The following is an 11,538-nucleotide window of genomic DNA, read 5'->3' as shown; positions in this document are numbered from 1 at the left end:
ACATTACCGTTTTTCCCACCCAAACAACATCCGGGTTGTGACCCAATCCATTTGTGTTTGTGATGGTGGGTTTTTTTCAGTCCGATTGCAAATTATTAATTTACCATTAATTCCCACGATTTTGATTGAATAAAGGGGAAAATAACTTCAGGAAATAGTTATCGTGGAAGGGAGGACGAAAGGGGATAGCTAGCTACGCTTATTGTGCTGGTATGTCACACAGGTGAAAGTGAAACCCAAGCGTTTGTGTCTTTGACTGCGTCATACAGCTATCTCACGGTTTTGATTGATTCGCTAGATTATTAGTGTAATCTATGTATGGTTATAAACCATGTGGTTCTAGCCCTGAATGCGTATTGGCTGAAAGCCGTAGTAAATCAGACCTTATACAATTTATTTAACTAGGCAAGTCAGTTGTGAACAAATTATTATTTTCAATGACTGCCTAGGAACAGCAGGTTAACTACCTTGTTCAGGGGCAGAACGACGGATGTTTACCTTGTCAGCTCGGTGATTCGATCATGCAATCTTTCGGTTACTAGTCCAACGCTCTAACCTGCCGCCCCAATGGGTACCTATGAACAGAAAAAAAATACTACTTACTGGTATAATTACGTTGGTAACCAGTTTATTAATAGCTATAAAGCATCCTCGGGGGTTTGTGGTGGAAATATGGCCAATGTCCAACGGTAAGGGCTGTATCCAGGGAGGTGCGTCGTGGGTAAGAACAGCCCTTAGCCGTAGCATATAGGCCATATACCTTATTGCTTAATTATCTAACTACTTATTAAATGGACAATATCATTGTTGCATTACACAGTAGATAACGTTACACAGCAAGTTATGTCCAAGTTTAGCCACCTGCAGTTATGGAATGCTCACAAGTATGATTCAATTGGCTGATGACCCGGTGGAATCATGTGATCCTTCCTTAACCCATAGAAAATCACAGGCCACTAGTTGACTACTTAAACATGGTGAAAGTCCTCAATGGTGCTGCCCGTGCTAAAACTGTCTTGGTCACCTGAGGCCTCATTCTCTATGGGAGGGTTTGAATTTGACAAATAGAAACTATTGTTTGCGGTTTCCAAATTTTGGAGTAAACTGTTTCTGTTGCAAAATGTTTTGCAACAGAAGCATAATGAATACACTCCAGGTTGTCAAACTATGTTTTCTTCTCTTCTTGTGTCAGATGTTAGTGAGACACCTCCAGTCAAATCACAATGAGTAACAACAGCCATCCTTTGCTTCCACTGGCCTCTGTGTCAGAGATTGACCACATCCACCTGCTGTCAGAGCAGCTGGGCGCCTTGGTTCCAGGTGAAGAGTACAGTGATGTCACCTTCGTTGTTGAGGAGAAACGCTTCCCCGCCCATAGGGTCATTTTAGCAGCACGATGTCACTACTTCAGGTACACCTGTTTGAATGCTTTTTTCTTGTTCTTCTTTGCAATGCATGAGGTCTTTGGCTTCCCATGAAATGTCAGATGACTGGCTCTGTCGGACAGTTGGCGATTAAATATAACCTTAAAGTTATTTTAGGTAATAGTGTACAATGAAGACTAGGTAACAGTGTATGAAATGTCTAACAACCTTTTCCCCAGAGCTCTGCTGTATGGAGGGATGAAGGAGTCCCAGCCGCAGGCGGAGGTGACACTGGAGGAGACCCGAGCCGAGGCTTTCTCCATGCTCCTCCACTACCTTTACACGGGCCGGGCTAGCCTCAGCTCAGCCCGCGAGGAGGTGCTGCTGGACTTCCTGGGTCTGGCCCACCGCTACGGCCTCCAGCCACTAGAGGACTCCACCTCTGAGTTCCTGCGCACCATCCTGCACACGCACAACGTGTGTTTGGTGTTTGATGTGGCCAGCCTGTACTGTCTGGGTGTGCTCAGTGAAGCATGCTGCGCCTACATGGATCGGCATGCCCCGGAGGTCCTGGCCTCGGACAGCTTCCTCACGCTGTCCAAGGTGAGTAGGAAGGTTCACGTTCATTAAAATCTAATAGAAGAACATGGATCGAAACAGGAAGGGGACTACCTGGACTTGCTATAAAAAATCAGTTGCAAAATGTTTTCAAACGATTTTCATTGTGTGTGCCCCAATGAACAAAACCCAGATGACTGAATCAAAAGAAGTAGTCTTAACTGAATCTGCTTCTATCCTCTCTGTGCAGACTGCTCTGCTGACTGTGGTACGGAGGGACTCGTTTGCAGCGAGCGAGAAGGAGATCTTCCAGGCGCTGTGTCGCTGGTGCCGGCAGAACGGCGAGGGTAGCACCACGCAGGAAGTGATGTCGGCCGTGCGGCTGCCGCTCATGAGTCTGATGGAGATGCTAAACGTGGTGCGTCCCTCGGGACTTCTCAGCCCAGACGACCTGCTGGACGCCATCAAGACGCGCTCAGAGAGCCGCGACATGGACCTCAACTACCGCGGAATCCTCAGTGGGTCTCAGTCTCTGCTGGTCCTGTTCTAGTAGTCAGCAACTAATAGTTTTGTGTGTGTGTGTGTGTGTGAGAGAGACACAGTTGAAGTCGGAAGTTTAAATAGACTTAGGTTGGAGTCATTAAAACTAGTTTTTCAACCACTCCACAAATTTCTTGTTAACAAACTATAGTTTTTGCAAGTCGGTTAATTTATAATTCACTGTATCAAAATTCGAGTGGGTCAGAAGTTTACATGCAGTAAGTTGACTACCTTTTAAACAGCTTCGAAAATTCCAGAAAATTATGTAATGACTTTTCTGATAGGCTAATTGACATAATTTGAGTCAATTGGGGGGGAACCTGTGGATGCATTTCAAGGCCTACCTTCAAACTCAGTGCCTCTTTGCTTGACATCATGGGGAAATCAGCCAAAACCTCAGAAAAATAAACCTCCACAAGTCTGGTTCATCCTTGGGAGCAATTTCCAAACGCCTGACGGTACCACGTTCATCTGTACAAACAATAGTACGCAAGTATAAACACCATGGGACCACGCAGCCGTCATACCGCTCAGGAAGGAGACTCGTTCTATCTCCTAGAGATGAATGTACTTTGGTGCGAAAAGTGCAAATCAATCCCAGAACAAGAGCAAAGGACCGTGTGAAGATGCTGGAGGAAACAGGTACAAAAGTATTTTTATCCACAGTAAAATGAGTCCTATATCGCCATAACCTGAAAGGCCACTCAGCAAGGAAGAAGCCACTGCTCCATAACCGCCATAAAATGCCAGACTACGGTTTTCAACTGCACATGGGGACAAAGATCGTACTTTTTGAAGAAATGTTCTCTGGTCTGATGAAACAAAAATAGAACTGTTTGGCCATAATGACCATCGTTATGTTTGGAGGAAAAAGGGGGAGGCTTGTAAGCCGAAGAACACCATCCCAACCGTGAAGCACAGGGGTGGCAGCATCATGTTGTTGGGGGGCTTTGCTGCAGGAGGGACTGGTGCACTTCACAAAATAGATGGCATCATGAGGGTGGAAAATTATGTGGATATATTGAAGCAAAGTCTCAAGAAATCAGTCAGGAAGTTAAGGTTTGGTCACAAATGGGTCTTCCAAATGGACAATGACCCCAAGCATACTTCCAAAGTTGTGGTAAAATGACTTAAGGATGACAAAGTCAAGGTATTGACTTTCATCAAGCCCTGACCTCAATCCAATAGAGAATTTGTGGGCAGAACTGAAAAAGCGTGCGCAAGCAAGGAGGCCTACAACTCAGTTACACCAGCTCTTTCAGGAATTGTGAAAAACTGAGTTTAAATGTATTTGGCTAAGGTGTATGTAAACTTCTGACTTCAACTGTATGTATTCAATGTGATGCCTTTTGTGTTACAGTCCCAGAAGAGAATATTGCCACTATGAAGTACGGGGCCCAGGTGGTGAAGGGAGAGCTGAAGTCAGCGCTGCTGGACGGAGACACCCAGAACTACGACTTGGACCACGGCTTTTCAAGACACCCCATAGAGGAGGACGGCTGCGCTGGCCTCCAGATTAAGCTGGGCCAGGCCTACATCCTCAATCATATCCGCATCCTGCTCTGGGACAGAGACAGCCGGTGAGAGAGACATCCCGTGTGTTTTAGGGGATCCGTTTGAGCAAAGCACAATCGCTTATCTTTATGAAGGAAGTTATTTGGGATGCAAGGTGATTTACAGATCAGTGATTTTGATCAGTTTTACTGCCTTGTAATCAATCACGCACATTCCTTTCTCTCTGAAGGTTTCGTTCAACTGATGAGCAATGTTTTCATAGTGTTTTATATATTGAAGTAATGTTCATATCACATTACTGTCATAAAGATAGAGATTAGAGGTTGACCGATTATGATTTTTCAACGCCGATACCGATAATTGGAGGACCAAAAAAGCCGATACCTATTAATCGGCCAATTTTTTATTATTATTATTATTATTTTTTAGTATTTGTAATAATGACAATTACAACAATACTGAATGAACACTTATTTTAACTTAATATAATACATCAATAAAATCAATTTAGCCTCATGTAAATAATGAAACATGTTCAATTTGGTATAAATAATGCAAAAACAAAGTGTTGGAGAAGAAAGTAAAAGTGCAATATGTGCTTTGTAAGAAAGCTAACGTTTCAGTTCCTTGCTCAGAACATGAGAACATACAGTGGGGCAAAAAAAGTATTTAGTCAGCCACCAATTGTGCAAGTTCTCCCACTTAAAGATGAGAGAGGCCTGTAATTTTCATCATAGGTACACTTTAACTATGACAGACAAAATGAGAAAAAAAATCCAGAAAATCACATTGTAGGATTTTTTATTAATTTATTTGCAAATTATGGTGGAAAATAAGTATAAATAAGTAAAAAATAATAATCTGCAAATTGGCGCCCAAAAATACAGATTTCCGTTTATGTAAACTTGAAATCGGCCCTAATTAATCGGCCATTCCGATTAATCGGTCGACCTCTCATAGAGATACTCTTCAACATTGCTTTGGGGCAATTCCACGTTAACAGAGTGATGAACGGTAGACCACCAGGCTGTAGCAGGACCAGGAGAACAGGCCACTAGGCTCAGAGAGCCGCGACATGGACCTCAACTACCGCGGCATCCTCAGTGGGTCTCAGTCTCTGCTGGTCCTGTTCTAGTAGTCAGCAACTAATAGTTTTATTTGTCAGTGGGAGTGTGTGCATTCTGTTTGCGTTTGAATTGCGTGTGTGCATGTGTCTCTTTTGTATTCTGTGCGTGTGTGTGTGAGAGAGAGAGATATCACATTACTGTCATAAAGATAGAGATACTCTTCAACATTGCTTTGGGGCAATTCCACGTTAACAGAGTGATGTCAAACAGAAAAAGTATGAAATGGAAAAGAGCATCTGCTAAATAACTAAAATGTAAAATATAAACAAAAACCAATGATTGCGAAGTTTAACAAATCATACAATACTTTGCATAATGACTACTTTTAATAATCTCCACAGAAGATTTTACAAAAACACATCGACTTGAAGAACAGTGCAGATGCAAAGTTTGGTAACGGAATGATGGTTTGTACTTTTTGTGCCGTTATTCTGTTACCAAACTTTGCATCTGCACTGTTTGGTGAAAAATCTGAGTCCTAGTATCACTTTGTTACTGTGGAATTGCCCTTTGGTCACTGCGATATGTATGGCCCATCACCCTCTCTCTGTATTTGAGCAGGTCTTATTCTTACTATATTGAAGTGTCCATGGATGAGCTGGATTGGATGCGTGTTGTAGACCATTCCAAGTATCTGTGTCGCTCTTGGCAGAACCTCTTCTTTACACCACGTGTGGCCAGGTAAATCTTTACCTATGGTTTTCTTATGGTTGGCACCAATTTTGACTTTTGGTTCCACAACATAGGCGTGATTGTGTCCTTGTGTCCCAGGTACGTGCGCATTGTAGGGACGCATAACACTGTCAACAAGGTCTTCCATCTAGTGAGTTTGGAGTGTATGTTCACACACCGCTCATTCACTCTGGAAAAAGGTCTTCTCGGTAAGGCAAGAATATCACCCAGTATACCAGTGTTATACAGTGCCTTCAGAAAGTATTCAGACCCCTTGACTTTTTGTACATTTTGTTACGTTACAGGCTTATTCTAAAATTGATTAAATAAATAAAAATCCTCAAGCAATCTACACACAATACCCCATAATGACAAAGCAATAAAAGTATTTTTTTTGTAAATTTAGAAATAAAAAACAGATCCCTTACTTAAGGATTCAGACCCTTTGCTATAAGACTCGAGATTGAGCTCAGGTGCATCTTGTTTCCATTGATCATCCTTGAGATGTTTCTTCAACTTGATTGGAGTCCACCTGTGGCAAATTCAATTGATTAAACATGATTTGGAAAGGCACACACCTGTATGTATAAGGTCCCACAGTTGACAGTGCATGTCAGAACAACAACCAAGCCATGAGGTCGAAGGAATTGTCCGTAGAGCTCCAAGACAGGATTGTCAAGGTATAGATCTGGGGAAGTGTACCAAAACATTTCTGCAGCATTGAAGGTCCCCAAGGACACAGTGGCCTCCATCATTCTTAAATGGAAAAAGTTTGGAACCACTAAGACTCTTCCTAGAGCTGGCCGTCCGGCCAAACTGAGCAGTCAGGGGAGAAGGGCCTTGGTCCGGGAGGTGACCAAGAACCCGATGGTCACTCTGACAGAGCTCGAGAGTTTCTCTGTGGAGATGGTATAACCTTCCAGAAGGATAACCATCTCTGCAGCACTCCACCAATCTGGCCTCTATGGTAGAGTGGCCAGATGGAAGCCACTCCTCAGTGAAAGGCACAAGACCGCACAAACCTGGCACCATCACTACGGTGAAGCATGGTGGTGGCAGCATCATGCTGTGGGGATGTTTTTCAGCGACATTGACTGGAAGACTAGTTAGGATTGAGGCAAAGATGAATGGAGCAAAGTAGAGCAAGATCCTTTATGGAAACCTGCTCAGGATGTCAGACTGGGGCGAAGGTTCACCTTCCAACAGGACAACAACCCTAAGTACACAGCCAAGACAACGCAGGAGTGGCTTTGGGGACAGAGCCTAACACGGAACCCAAACCGGCTGCGCGCCTGCGCCATCGTGCGCTATCGTGCATAAATTTGTTTTATCCCCCTACACCAAACGCGATCGACACACAGGTTAAAATATCAAAACAAACTCTGAACCAATGACATTCATTTGGGGCCAGGTCGAAAAGCATTAAACATGTATGGATATTTAGCTAGCTAGTTTGCACTTGCTAGCTAAGGTTCATTTGTCCTATTTAGCTAGCTTGCTGTTGCTAGCTAATTTGTCCTGGGATATAAACATTGAGTTGTTATTTTACCTGAAATGCACAAGGACCTCTCCTCCGACAATTAATCCACACATAAAACGGCCAACCGAATCGTTTCCAGTCATCTCTCCTCCTTCCAGGCTTTTTCATCTTTGAACTTATATGGTGATCGGCATCTAAACTTTCATAGTATTACCACGACGACCGGGAAAACAGTTTGTCTTTCAATCACCCACGTGGGTATAACCAATGAGGAGATGGCACGTGGGTACCTGCTTCTATAAACCAATGAGGAGATGGGAGAGGCAGGACTTTATGCGTGATCTGCGTCAGAAATAGAAAGGAGTTCTATTTTAGCCCTTGGCATCGCAGAAGCTCGTTGGCGCACACAATAATTGAATAACATGGATTTCTACATTTATTTTGCGATGCTCGCGCACGCGACGTGTCCGGTCTGGTCAGCATGTAAGAGGATTTGCAGAGAAGAATGGGAGAAACTCCCCAAATACAGGTGTGCAAAGCTTGTTGCGTCATACCCAAGAAGACTCGCGGCGGGAGTCTCTGCCGGAGGTGCTTCAACAAAGTACTGAGTAAAGTGTCTGAATATTCATTTTTTTTATTTAAAAAAATAAATACATTTGCTGAAATTTCTAAATTTGTTTTTGCTTTGTCATTACAGGGTATTGTGTGTAGACTGGGGGGGGGGACTAATGAATCCATTTTAGAATAAGAATAACGTAACCAAGTGTGAAAGTCAGGGGGTCTGAATACTGAATGAATGCACTGTATATGATTTAGAAAATACATTGATCAACATTTTAGACTACATTTATACATATTTAATTTGCTAATAAATATTTAAAAACTCCTCTCGCCCAATTCTCTCTTTCTCTCCCATCACTTTCATGTCTGCAGTCCCCAATGAGAATGTGGCTACCATCGCGGCCTGTTCCAGTGTCATCGAGGGGGTGAGTCGGAGCAGAAACGCCCTGCTCAACGGGGACACCCGCAACTACGACTGGGACTCTGGCTACACCTGTCACCAGCTGGGCTCTGGGGCCATCGTCATCCAACTGGCTCAGCCTTACTCTATAGGCTCCTTAAGGTAGGTGTGTGTGTGTGTGTGTGTGTACGTACACGTGTTTTTATTTGTGTGTGCGCTTTAACTGTTGCTGAGTTTTTGTATCTGTCTGCACAGTTGATACATTTTTTGTTTTGTTTTCTTCCATCTGGACAGACTACTGCTGTGGGACTGTGATGAGCGATCCTACAGTTACTACATTGAGGTCTCCACCAATCAGCAGGAGTGGACAAAGGTGGTGGACCGCACCAAGGTGCCATGTCGGTAAGACTCCCAGTCTCCCTTTCCCATACTCTTCAGATAATCTTTGTACAAATCTGTCCATTTGAGATCTTTTAAGTCTTGTTTTTCTTCCAATAGGTCGTGGCAGACACTCAAATTCGACAAGCAGCCTGCCTCTTTTATCCGCATCGTAGGAACTCACAACTCCGCAAACGAGGTGAGAGGATTGCGAATATGCCATTTTTTTTTATCTGCTGTCATTTTTGTGTTTATACCCTTTGTGTTTATAGCCTCATTCTCTGTTTGGCTTTGTTTTTCAGGTGTTCCATTGTGTCCACTTTGAGTGTCCGGCCCAGTCTGACGCGGAGGTGAAAGAGGGCAGTCCTGGGCAGGAGTCCAGTTCCACATCCCAGAACCCCAGACCTGTTCGGCCCTCCCGTACCCACAGCCTGCTCCCCTCCCTGCCCTCCTCATCCTCCACCTCCTCACAACCCCACCTCTGAGAGAAAAGGAGAAACCCTCAAGGCCACCATTTTGCACAACCTTTATCTATCACACAGGATGCACTGCTAAAATGCTGCTAAGCATACTATCCATTTTGATAAAAGATTGGCTTCTATTGCAATGATGAACATGTTTTTAGGGCGCTCATACAGTCCTCCCTGTCTGAAATTATAGGCAATGTTGGGGAAAAAAGGCTATGGAGTAAATTTGTCCATGCATTTTCCATGAAGATATTGGCTAAAATTTGCAGCCAGTTTAAGGGAACTCAATTAGAACCTTTCAAAGCCTATGGGCCAGGTGCTATCCAGACAGTGGAGGTGTAAGCAGTACTGCTTGTCCAAAGATTAACCAATGGAATACAGCAGTGATGTTGGCAATAATATCACATTAATGTTTTTCTTCTCATTTAAAAAAATGAACAATCACAATTGGAACAAGTTTTTAGATTTGTCATAATTTCTATGCTTTTTAAGTAGTTTATTTGCACTTGTTGGTTAACTAGAATTATCATGTTTACCTACGGTTTTTATTTGCCGAATTAATTTGCTTCACCCCCCTTGGGCTAAAAGACTATTACTGTCTTGGCTTACAGTAGTATGGCTGAGCAGCACTTCAATGTCTTGGTTCAAATTGTTTGGTATATTCCTAAGCAATATTTATGGTTTATTTGCAGAGTCTAACTATATTTGTCACTTTATTGATCCCCATATTTACTGTAAGAAAGTTGTCTAGGTCTACTAACACAGGAAAACTGTACAGTGCGGGTAATAGCTATTTCCATGAATGGATTTGTTTTTATCATTTTATTATCCTGACCTTTTGATTAACATTTCAATTGCTGCTTGTGCTTACCTCTCACTTGTCAATGATTTTGTTTGTGTAGTTTTATTTTGGCTCAACGATTTATCAATGCTATGCTTCCTATCCTCCCCCACATGTTCCCTCTTTAGTTTCCTGGCTCTTAATATGGCTCTTTCCTCTTCCATCTCCTTTGCTATTTTGGTAGCTTTCATGTAGATTTGACCAATCTTTATGATATTTTCACATTGCTGCTATTGCACAAGGGATGAACATTGACTTAAAGTAAATTACTGTTAGTAGAAAGCAGATTACCTTTCTCATATCTATATTTTCCATTCTCGTTCCTGAATAGTTTTGATTGCATTTTGTTGTATTTTCTTAGTATAATAACGTCATTACTGTCGGTTGCTTGTGTGTTATTCTATATCACTGCCATTACCATACAGTGGTATTTCTTTTCAAAATAGGTGTCTTTTGTAGATGTTGATAGAGATTCAGCAGAAAGGTCTCAATGTTTCACTGTTCAAATAATGGTGATTGATTTGTAAAGTAAAAAAAGTTTGCACTACTCTAGTGGGCACCAAGAAAGTTTTTTTTCAAATATTGCGTATGGAAAAAATGTATGGAAACGGCATTATGTCCTACGACTTATTTTGCAGTACTTAGCGTTAGCAACCCTCAAACTTGAAAGACCAAATGTTTTTAACATTGCTGATTAATACAGGTGTTGAATGCAGCCTTGGACATCCATCCTCATGACACCCTACCAGCAGGCAATCAAGCTTTTAAACAATGCTGTATTAAACTTGTCATCGTGACTCATGTATGTCTTTGTTTTTTGACATGTTTTACACGACACTAATATAATCAGAAAGCTGTCCAATTCTCTTAAGGGAGGAGTTAGACCAGTGTTTCTCAAACCTCTCCTCAGGGACCCCAAGAGGTTTCACAATTTAGTTGCAGACCTGAACTAGCTTATCTGATTGGCCTAGTCAAGAGCATGATGATTAGGTGGCAAATTGAATCAGTTGTGCTAGCTGTGGAATAGATCTAACGTATGGAAAGGCTGGGATCCCCAAGGAGAGGTTTGACAACCACTGAGTTAGACTACAACTGGGAGGGAATCAATTATTTATATCAGGGATGGGAAATTCCAGTTCTCTGGGGCTTGATTGGTGTCACACATTTTCTCCAGCCTTATTGCTAACACACCTGATTAAACTAAGTATGTTCTAAACTGAAGACCATGATTAGTTGATTATTGGAGTCCGGTGTTACCTGGGAGTAAAAGTTTGTCGCCAATCAGGCCCAGAGGACTAGTTTCCCATCCCGTATTTATATATACACACACACGTCATTGGGGGGAATAGATTCCAACACTTTCTCTGAAGAATGCATTTCAAGCACTGCATTTACAACTTTCACAATATATTTTTTATATACTTCGAATAATATGTGTTGTGTAATTACTACTCTGACGTGGAATTGATTTTGTGATCCTCCTGCTTCAAAGCTGATCGATGTTTTGGGTTGTCCCAAACAGACCAAGGGGGTTGGGACATATTAAATATCGCACTTCGTAATACTTATTGTTCAATTTAAACCGTGAAATAAATAAACTGTTTTATATTACATGTGTTTAAAATGCATAAATGT

The 11,538-nt window shown here is 42.3% G+C and overlaps 1 protein-coding gene across 4 annotated transcripts; it reads left to right on the top strand.

The window, feature by feature from the left end:
• Positions 1–23: 23 nt before the first annotated feature.
• Positions 24–10,700, top strand: LOC139407350 (BTB/POZ domain-containing protein 9-like). Of its 4 annotated transcripts, none has more exons than XM_071151059.1 (11): positions 24–210; positions 1,193–1,411; positions 1,604–1,967; positions 2,173–2,440; positions 3,823–4,042; positions 5,666–5,785; positions 5,876–5,985; positions 8,190–8,379; positions 8,512–8,619; positions 8,716–8,794; positions 8,898–10,700. In XM_071151059.1, the coding sequence occupies exons 2-11, from the start codon at positions 1,224–1,226 to the stop codon at positions 9,078–9,080; spliced, it is 1,830 nt and encodes a 609-aa protein (XP_071007160.1). In that variant the 5' UTR covers positions 24–210; positions 1,193–1,223; the 3' UTR covers positions 9,081–10,700. The 4 variants fall into 4 exon arrangements, with proteins under 4 accessions (XP_071007160.1, XP_071007161.1, XP_071007164.1 ...); XM_071151060.1 differs by having other exon boundaries at positions 28–65; XM_071151063.1 differs by lacking the exon at positions 24–210 and adding an exon at positions 248–689.
• Positions 10,701–11,538: the final 838 nt, after the last annotated feature.

The sequence above is a fragment of the Oncorhynchus clarkii genome, chromosome 4 (genome assembly GCF_045791955.1).
Source record: "Oncorhynchus clarkii lewisi isolate Uvic-CL-2024 chromosome 4, UVic_Ocla_1.0, whole genome shotgun sequence".
Classification (NCBI taxonomy): domain Eukaryota; kingdom Metazoa; phylum Chordata; class Actinopteri; order Salmoniformes; family Salmonidae; genus Oncorhynchus; species Oncorhynchus clarkii.
The sequence above is the reverse complement of the archived record's forward strand: the minus strand, read 5'-3'. Positions and strand labels throughout refer to the sequence as shown.

Bases quoted from the DNA above. Each gene is read 5' to 3' on its own strand.
- LOC139407350 (XM_071151059.1), top strand. From the start codon at position 1,224: ATGAGTAACAACAGCCATCCTTTGCTTCCACTGGCCTCTGTGTCAGAG. The intron at 1,412-1,603 runs GTACACCTGTTT...CCTTTTCCCCAG, and splicing joins GCACGATGTCACTACTTCAG to AGCTCTGCTGTATGGAGGGA. The intron at 8,795-8,897 runs GTGAGAGGATTG...TTTGTTTTTCAG, and splicing joins CTCACAACTCCGCAAACGAG to GTGTTCCATTGTGTCCACTT.